The sequence below is a fragment of the Eumetopias jubatus genome, unplaced genomic scaffold (assembly GCF_037043125.1).
Source record: "Eumetopias jubatus isolate StellerSeaLion01/CBP00866 unplaced genomic scaffold, mEumJub1_p1.0 scaffold_1, whole genome shotgun sequence".
Taxonomy (NCBI): domain Eukaryota; kingdom Metazoa; phylum Chordata; class Mammalia; order Carnivora; family Otariidae; genus Eumetopias; species Eumetopias jubatus.
The window spans coordinates 195,360,786-195,385,040 of record NW_028274807.1 but is presented as its reverse complement, the minus strand read 5'-3'; the positions used below and the strand labels follow the sequence as shown (position 1 = coordinate 195,385,040).

The 24,255-nt window shown below is 47.3% G+C and overlaps 1 protein-coding gene across 2 annotated transcripts in view; it reads left to right on the top strand.

Moving 5' to 3' along the window:
* Nucleotides 1-24,255, top strand: part of CACNA2D3 (calcium voltage-gated channel auxiliary subunit alpha2delta 3) — an 889,368-nt gene that overhangs the window by 476,693 nt on the left and 388,420 nt on the right. For both annotated transcript variants that reach the window (XM_088022023.1, XM_028124497.2), the window contains exons 10-11: nucleotides 1,199-1,288; nucleotides 9,683-9,796. In XM_088022023.1, coding sequence (XP_087878149.1) covers nucleotides 1,199-1,288; nucleotides 9,683-9,796 — 204 coding nt within the window. The remainder of the gene's footprint in view (nucleotides 1-1,198; nucleotides 1,289-9,682; nucleotides 9,797-24,255) is intronic.

The following is a 24,255-nucleotide window of genomic DNA, read 5'->3' as shown; positions in this document are numbered from 1 at the left end:
GCCAGGAAATCACCAGCCAACATTTTCCATGAGCACACCCTTCCTGCCCCTCTCCCTCCTCATGACTCCTCCGTCCAGTTTCTCCAGCAGACAAGGGTGTGGATGCCTTTGAGGAGAAAGTAATTCATTTCAGTAGAAAAGAAGTGGTTTTGGAACAGGGCAGTTGGAAAATAATGCCAAGCAGCTGTGCCACTGTGGACATGAGCTTTGAGTCAGTGGACATCCCACTGGCTCATGTGTCCCTGGGCACGTGCCTGGACCCACTCTTGCATCTTTGTTGAGAAGCAGAAACGTAATGGGCTCCACAGTTACTTCTCTTTGCTGCCTTTACTCTCCAGCTGATGCTGGGCTTCTGTGGAACCCACATAGGCAGATGGGCCTTGGGGATGTCTCTGAAGAGATTTGTTTCCATTTTGCATATTCCTCGAAGCTCTTCTGATTTCTAGCCTGTGTCCCCTTTGCTGTAATCACAAGTTTTACCTTGGGATCCAGTCTTTATCCTTCTCTTTGGAGGTGGTTTGGGCACATTTTGTGTATCAGATATGTGGTCATCAAGGGAGACAGAGTAGGCCACCGGACATGCCTGGTCTCCAGAATGTCACAGTCTTGGGTGGGGGCAGAATTTAACTGGCAGTTCTATACCCAGAGTGCTAAGTGCAAGGTGGGTCTGAGCATGGGAGGCAGCATGGGGTCCTAAGGAAGCATTCTGAAGCAGTCTCAGAGATGGGGGTCTGGGAAGTTTCCCTAGGCCAGAAGGGGGTGATGTCCAAACTGAGGTCCCGAAAGTAGGTGAGAGGAAAATGTGGTGGGAGAGTTAGGAAATGGATGGAGGGTGGGTTCCCAGTGGAGGAGAGCATGTGCAGAGTCCTAGAAGTGATCAGGAGTGCGAAACTTGAGGGTAGAAGGGGATAGAGTGGGTCATGGGAGCTGAAAGGAAAGTAAGAACTTCAGATAAATTAAGTACTTTCCACCAGAATTCAATGAATTTTTCCTCTAGAATGTAATCAAAGCTGAAAATGCATATGGAAGGTAAATTTTATATTGAATGGGTTCTTATGTTTTGAATTCTGAAGGATAGAAACGTATTATGACCATTTTGGTCCCAGACTCATTGGTCTTACTGTGCACCTGTTCATTGGAGGTTAGTGTTTCATGTAACAGTTCGGATGCTAATGAATTCTCTGCTTTGTTGTTCCAGCACTTCCGGGAGCATCTGGACAAACTTTTTGCCAAAGGAATTGGAATGCTGGATATAGCTCTGAACGAGGCCTTCAACATTCTCAGTGATGTAAGCTCCTCTTTAATTTGCCTTTCTTATGTCCAGGAGAAGAAATGGAATTTTATTTTATGTTTTATTTTATTTGGTCTTCCTTCCTTCCTTCCTTCCTTCCTTCCTTCCTTCCTTCCTTCCTTCCTTCCTTCCTTCCTTCCTTCCTTGTAGACCAGCATTACTGTTGGCCTTGCCTGTCATTGAGTGAGGTGCCAGATGGGAGGGAGAGGCTGGCCATTAGAGTCCTCTAGGGAACCAGTTCAGCCAGTGCAGCCAAACCAACACCCCGCTGGGCAGAGCCAGTTGTGCCCTCTGGTTGGGGCTCTTGCCTGCCATGCTTGTTGGCTCTGGGACCACCCACACTTGAATACCTTCCAATGCAGATCTCATCTCAGAAACTTTCAATTTCTTCATGGAGTGGACTCATTTCTCATTGTGTTTCACACTGAATCCCTGCCTGTGGCAATGTTCAGCAGAAGGGCTTTCTCTGTGCGGTAGGCTTAGGGGGTGCCCTACCCATCCTTCCTTCTCTTCCAGCCCCTTGAAGATTCACAATACGCAGTAGCACAATCGAGTTTCCAGGAAGCACAACAGGAAGGAATGTTGTTCAACTGACTGTTCCTTACACTTCTTGGAACAGGAATCCATTTTTCAAGTAGCACCTGTTAACATTCTTTGAAAACCTTTGAGGGGTCCTGGGCTAGTAATTCTGCCCTTGGAATCCCAATGTGTTAAGCTGAAAGAACATGCAGGGGACTTTTGTGTTCTTGTTACTCTGAAAGAGTAGTGGGACAATAATGACTATCTTTATTAATGCAGGTTCTGTATCATTTATGTAACTGGTATATGCTGTGTGCTTTTAATGCCAGACACTGGGAACACATTAGGGAATAGTCTAGACAAAGTGTTTGCCTTAATGGACCTCATGTTCCAGTGCAAAGGTTGGGAAATTATGGCCCATGAGCCAAATCCAGCCTGCCTCTTTTTGTAAAAACTGTTTTATTGGAGTGTGTTCACGCCCACCTGATTACGAATCCTCTATGGCTGCTTTTGCATTACAAGGGCAGAGTTCATTAGTTCCGATGGAGACCATATGGTCTGCAAAACCTGAAATAGTTATCGTGTGGTCCTTTACAGAAGAAGTTTGCTGACCCCAGATCTAATGGGAAAAGACAGATGAAGTGTGTAGTCTTATGGAGAATAACAGCCCCATCGTTCTAGCTTAATAAGGACTTGTTGCTTTATACAGTGCAGTCAGGAATGATCTCTCTCATTGGTGCCCTTGGTAGGAGTAGAGACCTTAAGGAAGTGAGGGAACAGCGATTTCATTTGGGGAAGAAGTTTCCAGCAAGAGGAACAGGTACAAAGGCCCTGAGGCAGAGCTGTTCAGCATTTTTACCATACAGCGAGGAGAGCGTGTGAGGAGCAAAGTGGGGGACGGAGGGGGCTAGGGAATGAGATCAGAGAGGGAGCAGGGACCGGACCACATGACTCCTGTGGGGACTTGGGCTCTTGCTCTGTGTGGGAGGGAAGATCGCTGGAGTCTGAGCAGAGAATGCCATGACCAACTTGAGTTTTAGCAGGACTTCTCTGACTGCTGTATTGAGAAACAAAGACAGTAGCAGGGAGACCATGACATTATCTGGTGACACATACTGGTCACCCACTAGGGAGGTAGGTTAGGATGTTAAGAAGTAAAAAGATAGAAATCACTCTAGATGTGTCCAACAGCAAGGGGTTACTTCAGGGTTTTGGCTGCATAAGGGGTGGAAAAGCTCAGAAACCAAACAGAGAATGAAACCATCCTGGGATTAGCACCAGCACGAGGCAGCACCTCTCTAGGGTAAGAGGGACGACCGGAGGGAGGGACATCATTGGAGCCTCCTCCCAGTAGTCATCCGGATGGGAATTGAACTGTGGAGGGGCTGCCCAGAGAGAGCTGGAGTCGTGGGGGGAAGGCCTGCCTTGTGGAAGCTGGTACCTTGGAAAAGATGCAGCCATTGCCAGAAAGCGCCCATGTCCCCAGATCAGAAAAAGGGAGACATAGCTTAGAAAAGCCTTGGCTTCTTCCTTGCCTCCTCTAGTTTTCTTTGGTCAAAACTCCTGGAGAGCCTGGAAACTGTGGAGCGCAGGGGAAAGGTATGGGGTGGAACTGAGTGCAAACAGGCACGAAACGGAGCAACAGTTCCATTGAGGTGCTGGAGGAGCTGGGAGAGCCGCCAGAGGCTCAGTGGCCTGCCCACACTCGGTCTTCAGGCAGCTGTGTGGGGCCCCGGGGGTTAGTGTGCAGGTGAGCACCCACCCACCATCACACGGCGCGTCCCGGTGGTCAGTAGTTGTGCCCGACTCCGAAACTCCAGCTTTTCCTACTCAGTGACGCTGGCCTCCCAAGCCGAGCGTAGGCCCTAATTCTAGACTCCCTTTTACCAATAGTATCTATTGGCACACAGAAGGCCATTCAGGTTTTGGTCCTGAGCCAGTTTCAAGAGGGTAGGGGAGGGAAGCCTCACCAGCACCTCGAATTCAACTCGAATTAAACCCACGGCTGTTCTGTTGTACTTTGCTGCCCCAGGGCTGCTGCCTACAGGAATTCACATTTAGGTGAGGCTCGGTGATTGGGACAGCCCATCCTTGTTAATAGCTTCTGAATAATGTATGAACATAGCTGACCAGAGCAAAGGGCCAAGCTGTACCTTTGAATTCTGAGCTGAACCCTGGATAGGTACCTTCCCAGGGCTTGGAGATGCCAAGCTCTGCATCTTCAGTAGGCTCTTTCTAGAGGGTCGTATTGCAAGGACTTGTCACAATGATAAAATTGGTTCTCTTTTTCATCGCAAAAGCCTCGTGTCTATAGCAGGGCAAGGCTACTCTGAGCTAGTGAGTCCCTTGCTTGGAAAGGTGCCCTGCAGTGAATTTCTGTTTCCTGGCTCTTTGGCAGAAGTGGTGAAGGAGTGAGAGTTGGGGGATGCTTGTCCTATGAAGTCTGTGGTCTCTGGAGTTAGGCAGGTTGGGCTGAGAATCCTGACTTGGTCAGAATGTGCTGTGTGACCTTGAGAAAACTCTGCTTAGCCTCACCTTTATTTTCCTCATCTGTAAAATGGGGATGGGAATAGACCCAGCAGTGGCCATATAATTGATGAAGCCCAGTGCAAAATGAAAATGCAGGTCCCTTGTCCAGAAGTCATTAAGAATCTTACGAGAAAGGCAGCAGAGTGTTAAGTGGAGTGTGGGGCCCCGTACAGCCATGCACATCCCACGCCCATGAACCTGGCCCTAGTAAACCAGGGTTGAGGATTCTGCACAATGAAGCCATGCCTGCCTCCCTTTCAGCAGGGCTGAGGTAGGTGGGTAGTGCCATTCCTGTGACCACAGAGACACTGGGGAGCCTCAACTCTGGCCAGGCTGCCTCTGGCTTCTAGAAGCAGCTCGAGCTCCTGATGCTTTGGTCTTAGTTCCTGCCCCAGTCCTCAGGATTGTCTGCTTCCCTTGATTGTCTCCTCTCTCCTTTTCCTTGCCCTGCAACCTTCTCTCTCCCTGTCCCCTACACTTACCAGTTTGGTTCCCAGACCCCTCCAAGCCAGTGTTTCCCACTGCACGCCCAGATGACGCTGGTCTGCTGAGATACTCCAGCATAGGTGTTGTCCAGGTGGCGAGATGGCACCCTCCTCTCCCAGAGACTCATAACGCACTTGTGCACATTCAAGACCTCCGAAGTCCTGCAGGGAACAGACCTTTTCCAAAATGTATTTATGCCAGTACTCAAACGTATTGACTCAGGAACTCTTTATCTCGTATCAGAACCTCAAGGTTAGAATCTTGTAGAAGTCACAGCTCACCAAACACACCTTCAGGCATAATATGTTTGTATGCTCCAAGAGGGTATATTAACCTCCCAGCACCTCTCAGATCCAGGGAAATCACCAGCACATGCTGGATTTCTTTCCTTAATTCTTGGTGACGGAAATATTTGTGAACCAGGGAAACCTTCCACACGCCTCTCTGATCTGCCTTCACCTGTAAAATCCCTCTGGGGTCTGGCTAATCAGAAAACCCAATGGGTCCAATGTAAATTCCAGACAGCAAGAAATGGAAAGAACAAAAATATTGCAGAATATCATTGATTGAGGTTGGTTGATGGGTGGCACCATATTTTGAGTGCACATTTATCTGAGAGAGAAACATTTCTATCTCATCTCTTGCCACTGGGCTTTTAAATAGCCAAACATTTTGAAAAACACAGAGATGGTTAATCTCCCATGAAAATGAAGCTTTAACTATTTTCCACTGCATCAGTATGACCTTTAAGTGATATAATTCTCTTCTGTGTATTGCACCTGCCCTTGCAAGCCAATATGAATAGTTATTTCTTAATGACACAAACGCACATTCTCCCTCTGTGTGTATGTCTATCTCTTTCTCTCTACTCTCTGTCTCTGTCTCTCTCACACACACACACACACACACACACACTCGAAAGTGTGATTGTGTTTGGGGCTCAGAATGGTTCAGAGGTTACTAGAACTACATGAAGTAAATTCTGGTTTGCAATTACCTGCATTTCAGGGTCAGTATTTGCTCCGATGACTTAAAGGCTTGCAGTTGTTGTACAAACGGCTTTGAAAGGAGCATTCAAATAAACTTCTAAGACCCTTCCATCTATTGATCTCTGCTGCATTCATTAGTTTCTGTAAGAACACAGAGCCAGTTTGCTACAGTAGTTATAGCATCTACCTTGTCATGTGACAACCGCAATTATCTTTTTTGGCGATGAATATGATCTTTGCAGTGATTACCTTTTAAAAATTTTTCTTAGCCAATTAAATAAAATTCGGTGACATTTCAAAGACTGTTAATCACAACCAAATGCTCTAAATGTCAGGATGCATTGAAATTTTCGCTGCTAACTGATGAATCACTGAGCTAATTGTAGTTCATCATCAGGCCCTTGTCATTGTTATTATTATGGAAAATACTTTCATCACTCCCGCTATTCAAAAAAAAAGTTCTAGACAAATATGAAGAGAAGAGATATTACTCATCAAAGCATTTGAATTTAATTGCATTCTTCAAAATTCTCCAACAGATTGCTGCAGAGAATACCAGGGACTTAGCCGGAGAGGAAAGTGATGTTTTTAAATAAACAGCTCAGGGCAGCCCCTTCTTCCAGTCTACATTATTCAGATATCTTCATTTCCCTCTCTTTCTTGCCTTTCGTTTGGGAGAATATTGCCAGGATGCTTTCCAATGAGTTGCATGAACAACAGTCCCAAGGTGTCTTGATTTTTTTCCCCTTTCTTCAGCCTCTGTGAACTGAAGCAGAGATCACCTTTATTTAGTGGCCCACTGCTGGGTTTATTCAATGATCTGAAGACGGTGTTGAATGCAGGCTCCCCCAAAACATTGCCAGAACAACCTGTTGATAGGACAGGACCACAGGGATATTTCTTCTTACCGCAGCAAGGAAGAAAATGCACCATGACGATAGAATCTTAGCAGTGTCTCAGAGTAGAAGGGACACTGCCATTTATTGAGACTATGAAGGTTGGTTGAAGGTGGGTCTTTCAGAGTGGAGGAGAAGGAAGAGGCATGGTTACGACTGGGTGAGAATCCTAATATTCTAGTTTAGGATTGGTGGATGCAGCAGAGGGAAGATTTTGAGGTCAGGGGTTTAAAGAGTCTTAGGTTATAAATTGTCCCGTGATAGTTTCTATTGGAGAGTTGATGGGCCTTTCAGGATGTTCCTGGAATAAGCAATCAATTTGTTGGCAATTTTTATCTTCCTGGACAAGAGTTTTCTGGAATAGTATGTTAAATTGATAAAGACAGTAGAACCGTAGTTGTGTATGAGGGCTTTAGTTCTCAAATATTTGTACATACCTGAGAATTTCTATGATATTACATCATGGGCCACATCTGCTCATTAACTCAAGGACTCCGGGCTCCGGTCCAGTCTGAGTTGCAGGAGTAGCTGCCAGGACCAGGACTGCAGTGAAGCAAGTGCCTAAGGCATACATTTTGAGGAGTAGTCACTCACTCACTCTCGGTGGGGGATCTGATGACTCCATGTGACCCTACAACTCTGGAAAGGATGGAGGGAGGAAGAAGCAGGTGAAGGAAATGAGCATTTATGGAGCCCTTCCATGCATCTCCATCTGCTCAAGGACCTTCATCTCATTATTGGGAGGCCATAGAGTGTGCTGGATCTGGGAGTAGATTCTGGAGCTGGACTGCCTGGGTTTAAATCCTGGCCATTACAGATGGGAGCTGTGTGACCTTGGGCAAGTTAACTAATCTCTGCCTCAAATTCCCCACTTGTAAAATGCCAGTAATGATAGTACCTACCTCAGGGGCTAGTCTTCAGTAAGTTAAAACTTGTTGCCCACCTTCCTTCCTTCCTCCCTTCCTTCCTTCCTTCCTTCCTTCCTTCCTTCCTTCCTTCCTTCCTTCCTTCCTTCCAACCATCCATCCATCCATCCATCCATCCAACCATCCATCCATCCTTCTATCCATTCATTCATCCAGTTAGTTATAGTCTTCTCTCTCAAGTTGCAACTTCAATCTCTACATCAGAACTCTAAGTACACAGAGACTAGGCATTAAATCTCAACTTGAATGCTTTATTAGCTCTCTGCTTCTGCAGGAACCAGCAGCAAATCCGAGAACAGTCTCCATCCTTCCCCTGTGCCTTGGTCAACAGATGGAACGTGCCCACTCAGTGCATTTGCATGTGCTCTTGGCCCTCTCTGGGACATCCCTCCCCCAGATACTCACCTCCTGCAGGTGTCACTCATATGTCACCTTCTCAGTGAGGTCTTCCCTATTTTTTCTAAAGTTGCCCCCTCCCCATTTCCCATCCCCCTGCTCTGCTTTCTTTTTTCTTTTTTCTTTTTGTTTCTTAACATCACTGTTACCACACATACAACAAAATTGACTTATTTACTTTGTTTCTATATGTCTCCCTACGTAGAATTATAAACTACAGGAGGGAAGGGATTTTTGCATGTTTCATCCCCAGCTCTGTGTGGGCACTTAGTAAATAATTTTAGAATTAACGAATAAACTTCACCAATTATAATGGTGGGAGTTTTCACTACTGAAAGTTAAAGACTTTTTTGTGTTTTCATGCCTCAGCACTGTCTTGTTAATTGTAGGGTTTTTGATTTTGATTATTTATTTATTTTAAAATTTTATTTATTTGAAAGAGAGAGAGTGAGAGCGCCTGGGTGGCTCAGTTGGTTAGGCGACTGCCTTCGGCTCAGGTCATGATCCTGGAGTCCCGGGATCGAGTCCTGCATTGGGCTCCCTGCTCAGCAGGGAGTCTGCTTCTCCCTCTGACCCTCCCCCCTCTCATGCTCTATCTCATTCTCTCTCTCAAATAAATAAATAAAATCTTTAAAAAAAAGAAAGAAAGAGAGAGAGAGCATGAGTGGAGGGGAGGGCAGAGGTACAGGGAGAAGCAGACCCCACCACTGAGCAGGGAACCCAACACGGGTCTTGATCCCAGGATCCTGAGATGAAGGCAGATGCTTAAGCGACTGAGCCACCCAGGTGCTCCAATTGTAGGGTTTTTTAAAGGACCTGGTGTTACTTTGAATTGCAGCATTAATAGCATTCATTAAGGGAATTCTTCACCCCTGATTCAAGGGAAGGACACCGAGTTCTGGTGACTAGTCTACCCCAGTCTACCACTCATGAAGGCTGGGAGCTTTTACAATGCCACATAAAACTGAATGTTGAAGAAATTTAGGGTTTTGCACACCAGTGGGCACAATCTTGGAATTTCAATAATGTATATAAATTAATATGTAATGTTACATGCAAACAAATATATATTTAAAACAAACCCTACAAGGAGTGCTTAGGCTTCTAGTCTGAATTGGCATGTTCCTGAAAACATTTTATTCTCCATGTGTCGAAAACCTTGTTGATTGTATTATATAATGCATCAAACCAGACTCCTTTAGATTTTGAAAGAGACATTGCCTGCCTTGTATTCTGCGGCTCATGTGTTCCTAAAGGGTGACTGTGCCAATGCCTTAGGGGCTTATATTCTGTGGCAGTATCTGTGCTTGAAGCTAAGACAGGTTATTTGCCCTAGAATCTCACTTCCCACCTTGCGTGGGTTTTTCAGAAATCCCCTCTGAGGCCAATATGTAGTTCCAATTTGTCAAAGCAAAGAGGGTGAATGCATGGGGAAAAGCTTATCATGTAGGTTCTGTTTTGCAGAACAAGCTCTTGTTTTGAGAGGCTTCCCAAGCCCTCATGCCTCTGAAGTCTCATGGATGTACAGAACTCTCTGGTGTGTTTTTTATTTTATTTAATTTATTTATTTGGGGTTATTTTGGCTTTTTTTTTTATTATGCTATGTTATGTTATGTGTGTTTTTTAGTTTGAACTTGTTTCTTCCCACAGTTCAACCACACAGGACAAGGAAGCATCTGCAGCCAGGCCATCATGCTCATCACTGATGGGGCGGTGGACACCTATGATACTATTTTTGCTAAATACAATTGGCCAGATCGCAAGGTATGTTGCTGATGCCGGCCGCGCAGCACAGTTGATGGAGAATTGTGTTATACTGTAATGCCCAGGTTGTCCAGGGTTAGGCACCCATCTAGATTTAATCTCATAATGACCTATGGTTTCTCAGTCTTGTGCCTTCTGGTTGACCAAACTGAATATGATGGCTTTCCTTGTTTTCAAAATGAAACTTTTTTTGGAGGAGAGAAGAAATCCATAAAGACACGGTTAACATGTTCAGTGAAATGATTCATTGAGAAGGGTGCTTTGCCCATATTGGGCAGCACTTTTGTTTTCCATGGAGCCAAAGCTGCTTGGTGAGTCCAGCATCTACAGATGGTGAAGTCAGCCATGTTGGCCATACAGTCATCTCCTGGATGTTTCTGTTTTTCTATGGTTCCTCCTTCTGCACCCTCATTACCACCCAGAAGCTTCTCTCCATCCCCCATGGGTTTTTCCCCACCCTTGTCAAAGCTTGTTCTCTATTCTAATTCCTTCTTTGCTTTCCAGGTTGACATTTATTTATCTGATGAACACATATGTTAGGATATCAATGATGAGTATTAACATTTTTGGTGCCTCTGAGTGCCTAAACCCAGACGTTCCTCAAGCTGTGAGCTAGTTTGAATTCTCTGGGGAGATTTTTAAATTATGGATACTTGTACTCTATCTCATATCTACAGAATCAAAACATCTAAGGATGTGGTTCAGTAATCCATGTTTTTAATAAGTTCCTCCAGTGGGCACCAATCAGCAGCTTAACAGTTGTGAAGGGGGCTTTTCCTAAGCGGCTCCATTAAGACCGAATAAATTATCAGATGAGTCTCACATACTGAATTCTATAAATCCTTCCCACGTGGTGATACTTGTTGGATAGCAGTTGCCCCAGTAATATTGGTATTTAAACATCCGCTCCTTACTTGCAGGGAGAGGCAGAGAATGAGGGCTTCAAAGTCACAATTCTTCAGATAAAACACAAATTTACACATATCTTGCCAAAGGTACAATATTGATTTTCGGCCAGGTGCTTTCTTGGATTAATTGGAACCAGGATATTGGAAATTTCAACATTTTCAAGGAGTTTTACCTACTTATAGAGTATTTCAAGTCGAAGCAAATTTGCTTTTTGTAGTAAGCAAGTCTTCTATGATTAGAAATTAATAGCAGGATCCCGTCCCTCCTGCTCTATTCTGGAAAGTTCTATGGCATTCATATACATACACGTACACATTCTTCTTGATGACTTCTCTGTGGAGGTGCAGGTAATGAGTCTGCATGGGTCCCTATGTGTTAAAGGAAGATGTGTTTAGCATCTTTTAGCACTGTGTTAAAGGGAGATGAAGTGCAATGTCTAAGCAGTCATCTTTCTCTGTTATTCTGAACATTAGATATTTAGTAGAGGGTTCTATCATGCTGTAGTTGGCAATCTTCGAGATTAGAGAAACAGGAAGTAGATTCAGAAGAAAGGAAAATGATCTGAAGACTGGCATGTGATTACCATAAGACCATGGTTCTCAAGCTTGAATGAACATCAGAATCATCTGGAGGACTTGTTCCAACACCAACTGCTCACCCCATCCTGGGAGTTTCTGATCCAGTAGGGCTGTCTGGGGCCTGAGAATGTGTATTTCTCACAAGTTCCCAGGTGATGTGGATGCTGCACACTTGGGGAAGGACTCCCGGAAGTAAGAAACAGCCCAAGGAACAGCATTTGGTTCCTCCGTGGGCTTGTCTACTTTTGATCCTCTGTTTACTTTACAGGAACCTGTTCCCTCAGTCAAATCCAGGGCAAAAGTATGTGTTTCTTGGCTCATACTTTGTTTAAAAAATTGCCAATTACTGATCATCATTTAAAAGTCTGGAGAGAGTATATAAAATTTTAAAGTTTTAGTTTCTCTCATAAATAGGTACACTTGGCACTTGGGAGCCAACATTCTTATATGGAAAAAAAAAAAAAAAAGCCTGGAGCTGAGACATGGCTGTCCCCAGAGATGGCAGGTGCATTCTGCTTTTGACCATGACCTCTCCATTCTGTCTTCTCCTCCCAGCCTGCTTCGTTCCTGTGCTTGACATGCCCACAGGGATGGAGTTCTGGATTGACAGGTACTTGCTGCTTCCCAGGCAGGGCTTGTATTCCCCAGATTCTGGGGCTTCATTCTTTTGTCTAGGTGCTGCCCAAATCTTTCTCTCTTCCCTTCCAGTCAGAGGCCATCTTGTCTGCTTGAGCCCTAAACTTCAGACACCTTCAGGGTTGTCCTAGGGTTGGTTTAGGTTCATGTCCAGCACTGTAATTACTTCTAGGCCTATCTTTCATCTTCACTGGTTTGCTGAGTCCTTGAGGACAGATTCTATATCTCTGAACAGTACCACCACCATGCACCATATCCCAGCGCTGCTGAGAAGTGTGGCATAGAGACCCTAGGGTGGCCTCATGATTCCTGCCCCCAGGTGTTTACCCCCTATATAATCTCCTCACCTTGAGTATGAGTGGGCCTTGTGACTTGTTTCTAACCAATATAATATAATAAGGTGAGAGGATTTTGTAGATATAATCAAGGTCTCAAGTTAGTTGGTTTGAGCTAATCAAAAAGGATATCCTGGGTGAGCTATACTTAGAAGATCCTTAAAAGAGGGCTTGGACACTCCCTGAGGGCAGAGAGGTTCTCCTTGCCAGTTTGACAAAGTAAGCAGCCTTTGGAGAAGCTCATCAGCAAGGAGCTGGGGACAACCTCTAGGACCTGAGGACATTCTCCAGCTAACAGCCAGTAAAAAGCTGGGCCCTCAGTCTTACAGCCACAGGAAATGAATCCTGCCAACAATTTGAATGAGCTTGGAGGCAGATTCTTCCCCAATTGAGCCTCCAGATGAAAGCACAGCCCAGTCAGTATCTTGATTGCAGCCTTGTGAGATCACAGACAGAAGACCCAGCTAAGCTGTACCCAGACTCCTGACACAAAGAAACTGGGGGGTTGCAAATGTGTGTTTATTTAAGCCACTACATTTGTGGCAACATGTGATGCAGCAATAGAAAACTAATAGAAGAAGCAAGGAGAAGGGGAAAAGGAGAGGAAATCATTTATCATGGCAATATAATAAAACCTCCCCAAACCTCATTGCTTAAGAGAACAATTTATTCTTTCTTGCAATTCTGTGGGTTAACTGGATGGTGATTCTGCTCCACGTGGTGTCAGGTAGAATCACTGATGAAGCTGCAGGAAGTTGGGAGCTTGGCTGGGCTGTCTGGGTTCTCCTCCCAAAGACCTGCCTCTCCCTGTGGTGTCTAACCCTCCAGGGCCACACTGTGAGGTGTCTCCCCTCAGGGCAGTAGCCTGGATTTGCCTACAGTATGGCAGATGGGTTCCCAGAAGGGGAAAGCTGAAGGAAGTGGGGAGCAGGCCAGGAGGCACTTGTGGGTGTCATTTTTTAAAGCTATCTATCACCTAACCAGGGCCTCGTTCAAGGCAACTGCTTAATAAAACATTTTAGAATGAGTTGGTAAAAGGAATGCATTATTGGTGATTTAGCCGTGAGTCCGAAGACAGCAAGCATCATGATTGCCATGCAATGTGTCCCTTGCCAGTATTTTATTTCCAAGGGCAGAAATGAGGAGCTATTTATTCATTTATTGGATGCCATTTACTTTTGCCTAATATCCATTGGTTAGCAGCTTAACAGCAGCTCTTACATACTTGGAATAAAAAATGAACTTCTCAACACGGAAGGGACTCATTCCAGGATCTGCTCAAGAAATAAAGCTGCCTGCATTTAAATTAGAATAAATGGTCATACCTGCCACCTATATAGTTGCTCTTCCAAGCGAACTAAAAAAAAAAAAAAAAAAAAGCAGCAGAAGGTCATGGAATGATTTATCATTACCTTTCTTGCTGCATAAGACAGAGTGGAAAGTGGATGGGTAAGAAAATGGTAGGAAAGTAATTTAAGGAATCTAGCCCTATAGGAAGGCCTGTTCGTCAACCCCTGATTTAAAGGAATCAACCGGTGTGTTGTTAAAAGTCATTGAGATGCCCTTGGAAGTCCAACAGTTGAATTCAACAGAGGATGGTCTGGGTGGTTTTTCGCTTCCTTTCCACTGCTCTTTTCCATTTGAATGAACTATACTAGCCACATAATCAGTGGCAGAGGGGTGAGATCCTTGATGGCAAATCCCTCTCTCCATGCCTCGGGGTCTCTCCCACGTTTGGAGTAGTGCTTTCTGCTCTCCTGGTCCGAGTAGTTCCTGTTTTTCCCCTTTTCCTTCAGTGCTGCCACCAGGGCGGGGATGCAGGACATGACGCTGGGGCCGTTCAAAAGGCGGATGCGCTTGAATCCTGTTTTGGTGGTGACGGGGGCACGTGGCAGTGTCACAGCTTTCATGTCACCTGAGTAACAAAGGGAACACCCCAGAGAGAATCACATTCCCTCTTGGCTGAGACACAGGAAGCCAGAGACTCCCTGAATCCAAGGATAGCGGGATCCCTGGGATGCCTGTCAGAATCCACCTGCTCGGGGGCTAACCACTCTCTTTGCTGTGTGTGATATCCCAGGGAGGGAGATGTGGCTGCAGCCGCCACATAACACACTATGTCTCGACTGGCTTCAGCTGCAGGTGAAACAGTGGAAACTTGCCTGGGCGTGTAGTGTGGACAGTGACCCTTCTGTGCCTGCTAGACGTCCCTGCACAATCCGTCCTTCACGTGGGTCTGTGATGAGGAGGGCAGGCAGCACCGGGATGCTCCCTACACTTCCCTGAGCCTGAGTCTCTCCCTCAACGAGAGAATGCATTCAACTACTTTCTTGTGCCAAAATGTATATACAAAACGAATGAGAGCTAATTCTTATCAAATGCCAAGGGGCAGGAGCCATTCTAAATGCTTCACGTACATTTAATTCGCACAGAAACCCAAGAGGCGAGCCCTCCTCTATCCCCTTTATACCAAAGAGGAAACTGAGGTCACATAACTGAGTCAGGGTTCCACAACTAGCATTTGGAGCTGAACTGACAAGCCAGCATCAAACACGGAGGCTGTTCCCTGAACCTGGATGCAGACGTGCTGAAGGGAAAAGCAAAACAAAACAGCCTTAGGTCCCAGGAAGAGCTGTCCATCCATACCACACACATTGTCACCCAGAAAATAAGTTCTTTTCCTTGGCCTTCCCACCCCCAAGTGTGGGGGGGTCTGCGGAATGTCAAAGATTTGGAACTCCTTGTGGCTGCAGGCAGAGAGTAATCGGATGGCAAATGGATGGCCTCAGATGGAGGCTGTCTGGGTGTAACTAAATGGTTTTCCTCTTTTAGAAAGAGCCTCAAAGGTGCTTGCTCTTTCGTTACGTGTGCCGTGTGTCCTATTACCATTTACGTCCAGAACAAAAGGGAAGACGGTTGTCATGGTGAGGCCCTTAGAGAGACAAGCAGGGTTCAGGTGTCCTGAAGCATCCTTGGTGAGCTGGTGGGGGTGGCATGGAGGAGCGGGGCCAGAACGGCTCCTTGTTAGGGGTCCAGGGGAAGCCCTTGATCACCGAATGGTTTGGGGTCTGGCTTTGGAGCACCTTTGGAAACACTGTTGGAGGTCACTGTCCTTTGACCTGGTGTCACAGAAATCTCCAAGAAGGAGCTTTGGTTATGTGTGCTGTGTGTCCTATTATCATTTACGTCCAGAACAAAAGGGAGGACAGTTGCTCCAGACCTCCCTCCCTTGGCATAATTTGGAAGCTGAAGCCTCAAGCCAGCCATGTCTTTGTAGCCTCGAGGTGCTGGAAGGCTGAGCTCTTAGTGCCCCTGTGGTGGTTTTGGAAAGTTCAAGTACCCCTCCCTCTTCATCTTTCCACAGGACCTGTGCCATTCTGGGGAGCAGAGTTTCTGAGCTGAGTCCGTGCTCATCCTTTTAAGAACCCAGCTCTGAAATAGTCTCAGACAATCTAGAAGGGAGTTTTTCTTTCTTCTTTTCCCTAAACTACATTGTTTCCTTTTCCGACTTTCTAGTGATTTTACAAAGCTCTTTCTTTGCCTTCCCTTGAGCTGGTAAGAGGAGAAGGGATTTACCCAAAACAGCAACTGGGGAAGGAGTTTAGGTCGTACCGCTTGTAGGTGAGGGGTCTCCATGTGCTCTTGCTGCCCCCACCCGACCTGTACTCTGGCTGTCCCCCTCATGCCACAGAACCAGATGAATGTGGGGGCCGGAGGGTGGCAGAGGACGGTGACAGGGGAAGTAGAAGGAAGGAAGTAGCCATATGGTGTGTGAGGGGTGTGGTTCATTCATTCAACGGATTTGTACGGAGAACCCACCGTGTCCCAGGCCACTGTACCAGAGCCCAGGAGCATGGGGCTGACATGACAGCTCTAAGCAGATCCCGACAGCAGATAGCAGATCACAGATAACAAACAAGTGAAAAGACCAGTTGGTTAGAATCCATGATGAATCTTCCGAAGGAGACAAGCAACAGCCTGAGACAGAGAACGGGGTGGTCCAGGGAAGTCTCCCTGCAGAGAGCACATGTGAGTCAAAGGAGCTGGGCAAGACGGAGGGAACAGTATTTCCCAGGACCCCGTGGAGGAGCAGCTGGGTGCGCGTGAGGAACTGGATGAAGAGCAGGTGGGGGGAGCCTGGTGGGTGTGGGGACAGCGCCATGGTGGGGGGGCTGGCTGGCAGGATAGGTGGGCGTTAGCTCCTGCACACCTTGATGGGCACAGTATGGAGCTTTGATTGTGTCCAAGGGCAGTGAGGAGCCGTGGGAGTCTCGTGCACGGGGGAGAGACGTGTGCTGACTGTTTTCGGCAGTACTGCCTGACTACTGTATGGGGAACCAGTCTGTGAGGCTGGGCCCGGCTGGGTGTGCGGTTTTGTACTGACTCCTCCTCATCATTGATTTCAGTGGGGGCAGGCGGTAGGTAATAAGTAGATAGTAGACTTTTCTTTTTCTTTTTTCTTTTTTTTTTTTTTCAGCTTCCTTTGAATGCTCCAAGATGCCTCTGTGTCCCTCAGCTCTTTGATTTCAGGGCTCAGTTGGGTGGTTACATTTCTCTGTCTTCTTCCTCCCTTCCTCCGTCCCTCTGTCCCTCAATCCTTCCCCGACAGAAGTCACATTTTGGTCCGAAAGTTTTGGGTCAGTTTGTGTCGTTGGCTGTATCTTTTCAAGGCTGATAAATCCTAAAGCTGTCTTAGGAAAATAGCAGGAACATTCATTTCTCGTGGTCAGTCAACGGTATGACAGGAAAGGGCATTTTCAGTCACTCTGGGGAGAGTGCACGCAGGCCCTCCTTGATACCAAAGGGAGGGTTGAAATGGTTCGCTGTCTCCCGGTTTATTTTTAATTACTTTTGCTGGTATTAGACATCCTGTGACTCCAGCAAGAAGAACATGATGAGACAAGTCAGGAACGAGGCCCACTGATGCATGGCTGCTGACAGCCATGGAAAAATCATTTCATGTCAGGGGCTCTGCCTTTCTCTGTCACAGTGAGTGCTGCTTCTCTTCGCGGGCTCGGCCTTGGGGCCTTGGCCTCCAGCCAGGCACCACTGTCCTGAGGAAGCAGGTAGGGGACGGTGTGCATTTCTTCCTATCTTCTCTACCCCCAACGTCTCCATGCTAAACCCCCCGCATCGGGCTCCCTGCTCGGCGGGAAGCCTGCTTCTCCCTCTCCCACTCTCCCTGCTTATATTCCCTCTCTCACTGTCTCTCTCTCTCTCTCTCTGTCAAATAAATAAATAAAATCTTTAAAAAAAAAACAACAAAAAACCCAGAGTCAAATGCTTTCTCTGCTCATGTCATTCTTAGCTCTGCCTTGTGGGGTAGACTCTCCGAGTGCCATTCTTACCTTACAGGGGAGGGAGCTCAGGCTCAGGGAGATGGAGCTACTCACCCAGAGTGCACAGCTATGAAACTGGGGGGTCTTTGATCCTGACTCATGTCAGAATGCACCCAAATGGAGCGGTTGGTGGTTGGAGGCACTTGCAAAAAAAAAAAAAAAAAATGTTTCCTGGGTCCTACTTTGCAGGTGCAGCCCTGGGATTGACATTTTGATAGGTGGCTCACTGGCCACACTTTGTGAGTCAGGAGGGTCTTAGTGCCGCCTCCATGGCCCTGCAGGTGAAGACCGTCCACGCTAGAGCGTGCTGAGAAATGCCACATGGCATGGTTGTGTTCCCAATGGATCAGGCAGGGTCCATTCAGGGGCAGAAACCCTAAAATTATTTTACCAGAGAGAATTTAATGTTAAGAATCGTTGACCAGAAAGGGCAAAAGAAGAGGTATAGGGTGTCACGGAAGTAGCAAGTTTACTACCCTATGGCTGGTGGGGGGCAAGCAGGAGAGGGGAAGGGAGGAGGAGAGGTCATTAGTAAAACTTAGAAGCTGGGAGGAGAGGACTTGGGGGCTGGGACCCTGACCTCTGAGAAGGGCACACTGGTTGGAATGGCAGGCAGGCTTTTGAAGAGGGGGTGCTGGGGTCTCTGGAGGGGATGGACCCGATTCTGTGAGTGTTGGGAGAACTATAAACTAGCTTCGTTCGCTGCTATGGGGGGGATGAACTGTCCCTGGCCAGGGCAAGGAGCCTTGCTGGAGTGATGGCACTGGGAACCAGAAGCCCACAGGAACCAAACTGGAGGGAGCGAGTTCCATGTCCTTCCTCCAACCTTGCAGTTTCCCCCTGTTGACCCTTCCGGCAGAGGCTCACCAGAAATGGCTGGCAAAGCAGAAATGTGGTTTGCAGAGCCCCAGCCTCAGCCTCAGCCTCATAAAGCCTGGTGGATTTGGTGCTGAGGCAACTCTAGCTTATTAACCGGCACACCCAGTAAGAACTGGAAGCTTGCTGAATAAGTTCAGCCTTGTTTGCAAGCTAATGATATCAAGGTCTAATTTCCTGGGTTTTATTCCTCTTGGTCTATTGGATAGGGCTCTTGGTGAGTGGGCAAGCGTAGAGAAGCAGTGCTGTCTAACGGAAAGAGGGTGGTGTCTGGATGCTGACAAATCTGTCCCCCACATCTGTCTATCACGGTTAATTATACACACCTTGCAGTGTTCTTTAGAATGAAATGAGATGATGTGCTAGCAAGATCAGTGCTGGTGATGCTATATCCTCATCATTGTCACCATGATTGATAAGCACTCGTATTGTTAAAATCTTCTGTTATAGTTAGAATGCAGTGGTACTGGGTGAATTCAAGATGGTGTAGCCATAGTTTTTCAGATGTGGAAAATAGAAAGGAAATTTTTATCCCTGAAAATGGATTAATCTCATGCAGTGTCTTGGTTGACTTATAAGAAGATTAAAGTGTTCAGAGGCATTTTAAAAACATTTTTAAGCCTTTCCTTTTACCTGTTTCATGAATAAGCATATACAGAGACGTAAACTTCTGACACCCCGTAAAATATAACGAGATCTATTTGGTCATTCACTATCATTAAATAATTAGTCTATGTAACAGCTAACATTCCTCAATTCAGACAAGCAGCCTGTCTGCATTAGTGAAATGTAAAAAAGAGATTTGCAAAGTAGTGTTGCTTTTATGAGTTATCTCTTTTCTAGAGTGGTGGTTAAGGCTCCAGGCTTCACTGTGTCTGAGTGGGGTGACTTTGGGCAAGTGATTGAATGTCCTGTGCTTAGTAACCTCATCTAGGAAACAGGAGGGGGCGGCACAAAATTCACGCTGTCCTCGCAGGGCTGTCACGGGGGCAGGGCATGTGTATCAGGTCCTGGGGACAACAGGTGCTTGGTGAACGTCAGTGATGGAGAAGAGACTGTGGTCTGCAGAATTCTGGGCCGGGCTCCGCGGGTGCATCCTCAGGCAGCCCGCAGTGCCGGGAAGCAGAAGAGGATGTGGCCTTGGCATGGCAGGTTTGGGAATGCGTGTGGCTGGTGCAGTGGGCTTGCAAGTGTTTGGTTCTTGTCAGCAGCCTTGGATCATCTTCTTTCCTCATTGGCTCCCTTCGTGAACCTCACCCCATCGATGCTTTGGTGGGAAGCCTCACAAGCACCTGCTTGTAGGGGACCTTGGGTTGCAAGCTGGTCAGGCCAAGTCAACAGAGGAGTCCCGGGCTGAGGCTCCATGCCTCAGCTAGCAGAAGCTGCCCAGCGGCCGTCCGGGAGCACCTTGCTCAGACTCAGCCCGTCTTGTAGGTTCGCCACCTTGTCAGGTGAGCTCCTGCCCACTTTGCTGCACTTCCATCCTCAGCTGGGCTGGAAGGGGTGCTCAGCAGTACTGAGAGGAGAGCAGAGCACACCCCTACTGTCTGGAAACGTGCCCCGGTGTGTTGGAGGTCAGGAGCCTACAGGCCTAGAAACCAGCTGTGCTCCTCCAGCCTCTATTGCTCTCACACCTGCTCATAAATTTCGATCAAAGCACATTTCACCCCAAGCTTCGGATAGATTGGCTTCATCAGAAGGCACTCCACAGCCTGTTCTCCACACAGAGGCCAGACACTTTGAAAACCAGAGGCCGATTTTGCCAGTGAACCCCCCTGCCCCGCAGACCTGACTGGCTCCCCGGGCTGTGCTGAGTCTCCGCTGAAGTCCCAAGAGAGGCCCACAGGGCCCGGCCCGATGGGTGGTGCCCGTTCATCCCAGTCTCTTCTCCACTGCTGTGCCCTATGCCTTCCACACAGCCCATGGCTCTTGGCCACGCTGGGCACACGGTCACCGTAGGACATGAGCACCGTCTGTTCCCTCTGGCCGGGGCACTTTTCCCCCAGATTTCCAGGTGGCTCACCCCTCACTTCTTCATGTCCTTGTCCAGACACCAGCTTTCCAATGAGACCTACCCTGACTCTATGATTTAAAGTTATCCCCAGTCCTGACCACCAGCCATCTTAGTTACTGCTTCCCTTTTAATGGCAGCATTTTGGGTCTGGGCTCTAACATACTAGATAACCATCACAAGGAAGCCCTTTGCTTTTTAGCTAACTTTACTGGTAGAGAAATCACCAAAATCACCTTTATTCCTCATAACTGAAATTCCTGTTTCCAGTAGATTTCAGGAAATCCAATATTCTCCATAGGCTGACCCTTATATGCCCTCTTCAAACATCTGGGGATAAAACTTGCAGCTCCCAATGCCAAATGGTTCTGGCCGTCGACCTGGTATCTGCCTGGCTACCCTTACCTTAATCATTCCCATAAAAAATATGAAGGGAGGAGGTTGATAGAGAGCTTACTGAACATGTTCCATCACTGCGACCTGCACTGTGGGCCCTGCTCTCAGCTCAGAGCCTTCCAAGGGGCCTCCCCCCTCCCTCTCCACATTGCAGTAAAGTTGACTCTGCTTCATCGTTCACTGGTCCATAATCTAATAATAGATTCTGTGTGATACTCTTCAGTCCTCGGGGATTCCTACCTAGATGAAAACAGCTGATGGTGGTGACCAGTGGGGTCTCTCTGGGGTAGACTGTTATGAGCTACATGCTAACTGCCCAGTAGGAAGCCTGCTGCTAACGGGCCTTATTATAAAGCAAGAGACCCAGCAAATGAAGGTGAGGTGTACAGGGAGGATTAGCTAACCAGCCATGCAGCCTCCTGGGGCAACCTCAGGCCCTGGAACAGATTTCCACAGTGCCCTCTGATTTGAAGGGGGTGAATCTAGCTGGGGGCAATAGTCTGGTGCCTTTTGATTCAGAAGCCTGAATTTTTTGGCACTCCCCGATCCTTGGTTTCATGAATCTGATCCTTAGAACTCATAGAAACTTTAAGACTTTTAATATTTGGATCATCTTAATTTTGCTTTCACCTGATTTGTTTCTGTGCCTCCATGGGACAGAAAAATGATGGTTTTAGAATTTCAAAGAAGAGTGTTCAGACTCCAAACGAAAGGATTTCTGTATAAGCCAAGGAAAGATGCTTACTGAAATGTGTTTTCTCCCCCACAGAATGATTATCTCAACCCTGCTAAAAATCCTGATCCTTTCTCTTCCTCTGAACTTAGGAAATGGCCTGTTATGAGCTCTTCTCATTAAAAATAATTGGGGCCCCCTTTAAAAGACAATATCCAGTGGAGAGTCATCTTAAGTTAGGGATGGACAGCTGGTCCCCCGACATCAGGAGAAAGGGGTGGGACTCTCTGAGATTCCAATTTGTAAAATGGCCTTGCCAATAGTAGCTCCTTTCCAGTTTTCTTGGGAAACACCATGAGAAAAGGCACCTGGCAGCAGCTTCTGGTCCACAGACCCAGTGAGGGACATGGGACAAAATTCTTGAAGAAGAAGGGGAACTAAGTAAATGAGACAGGATCCTTGAAGAGACCTAGATGGAACCTGAGATCTTGAGGATGCAAAAACGCTTAAGAGGAGTTCTCTAGACCTTTCTGGAAGGATTGCTCTCTGCCCTTGCTATGGCCCCTGTTTTCACTGACTTAATTCTAGACTTTGAGGCTGTGACTGACCGCTGTCTGCCCTGTTACCTCTACGACCTTGCCTAGTTTATTACGGGCCTGGGGCTCTGCGGGCCTCGGTGTCTATGAGCTCGAGAAGGGGTTGGCTTGTGTTTAGGGACAGTGCGGGACCCCCTGTCATTCTGTCATCGAGTCTGGGCTAAGGTGTCCACCCCTCATGTGAAGCCCAGGCTTTTCTCTGAGCTATCGGTGTGGTGACTCGGTCTTTAGGACGCCGGACTTTGATCAACCTGTGGCAGAAGGTTTGTGTGAAACCCTTCCTGGTTTTCTTTTCTTTCTTTCTTTCTTTTTTGAAACACAAATGGGATCTGGAATTGATCCCAGATAATACATCTGCCTCTTCATTTCACTTCAGAGGGGCAGGATAACAGGAAAGACAATGAAGACAACTAAATGCATTTATGATTTATGCCCCTGTGATAAATCAATGGGTGATTTCTCCCCAAAATGTGGTCACTGCCCGGCTAACTCATACCAGCTGCCACATCTGTGAGATGGATGGGGGCCGAGCCCGCTCCGTGCCATGTGCACACCAGGCCTGCACCCCGCCCCCCAGGGGCGGGTTGGGACGCGGGAGCAGGGCCGTCTCTGCGCAGTCAGGAGGAGGGGTTGCCTTGCCACCACCTTCTGCTCCCCCTCGAGTCCGTGCGCGCCTTCCTTGCAGCCTGCCGGTGCAGTTCCATGCAGCCTGGCCTTGGTTCATCTCCAGCATTCCTTTCTGTGCTTGCCTTCATGTGTGAGGAGTTAGATTTTTCCATTCCCTAAAGGTGATTTGATCAGGCCAGTTCTCACCAGAGTCCCTCAAAGCAAGTGGGGAGAGTGGAAAATCACATTAACTCTTTCATTAACTCCAGCTGCTTTGCGAGGAGAGGGAGATGGCAAAGAGGTTTCCTCTGGAGGGCCAGCTCTGGGCCTGGGGAGGGGCTCCCTGGAGTGCTGGCTTGGGAAGGGGCGCAGGGGCCCGTCTGGCTGGAAGGGGACAGGGCCATGGCCAGACAGCGGTGTCAGCGTGTGCAGGAAGGCCAGCAGTGGCCCTGGGACCATGCGTCTACCGTCCCTCTCCTCCGTGGTCTCTTCGCATCCTGAAGGCCTGGCCTTGCCTTTCTGAACCTGGGAAGCTGAATCTACATGTTCCAAAAAATTCTGTCATTAGAAATTTTCAAAAATCTCTTGAACCGTTTTTTTTTTTTTTTTTTTTTGACTGGCAGTCACATAGCAACTGGATTGCTTACTTCCCCACCATTTTTTTTTTTTTTTTTTTTTAAGCATCATCTGAAGCTAATTTCTCCAGGAGTAACTTGGGCTTTGAGGCGGGGGGGGGGGCGGGGAATGTCACATTCATTTTATAAGTTACCTGCAAATGAAACTGCCTGGTTTTGCCTCACATTTTCCTCTTGTTGAAAAATGTCTTTGTTACTCCATGTTTGCCTTTTATTACGCAAACTTGAGAAACTCTCAGGAATGCAGTTTAAAGGGTTCGGCGGCAACGTTATTTTCCTCACCTTTCTATGTCGGGGGGGGGGGAGGGGGGGGAGCCAAAGCCATTTGCCGGGCCAAGACTGGGAGGTGAGATCCCCTGGAGATGGAAAAGGGTGGAGCAGGAGGGTCTGGAGGCCAGTGAGGTGGCTGATGCTCTTTGTCACTGCGGATGGCAGGCTGGAGACAGAGACGCTGGCTGTGGGCGGGGACACGGGGCTCCCTCTGGAACCTCCGCCTCTGGGCCAGATCGCCCTGCTCCATAGACTGAGTATAGAAAGGAGAAACGAGCCAGCTAGTAAAGGTTGTTCATTTGATGTCTCTGCTGATACTTCACATTACCATTGTCCCAGCCAGAAATAATATACCTGCAGCTGTATTTCTGTAGGACAGCAGGGGCAGCTAATAATATATTGGGCTGATCGAAGCTTCCTTTTCTCCCGCGAGGGCCCACGGGGAAGATAGAAACTCTACCTTTATGTTATCCGGTGGTACTAATCAGAAACCATTGCTGTAGAAATGACTTGTCCTGTTTGGTTCCCTTCTAATAGGAAATCATAAATTAAAACAGAGTTTGATAGATTCTGCTTAATGCCAAAATGAAATCCTCACA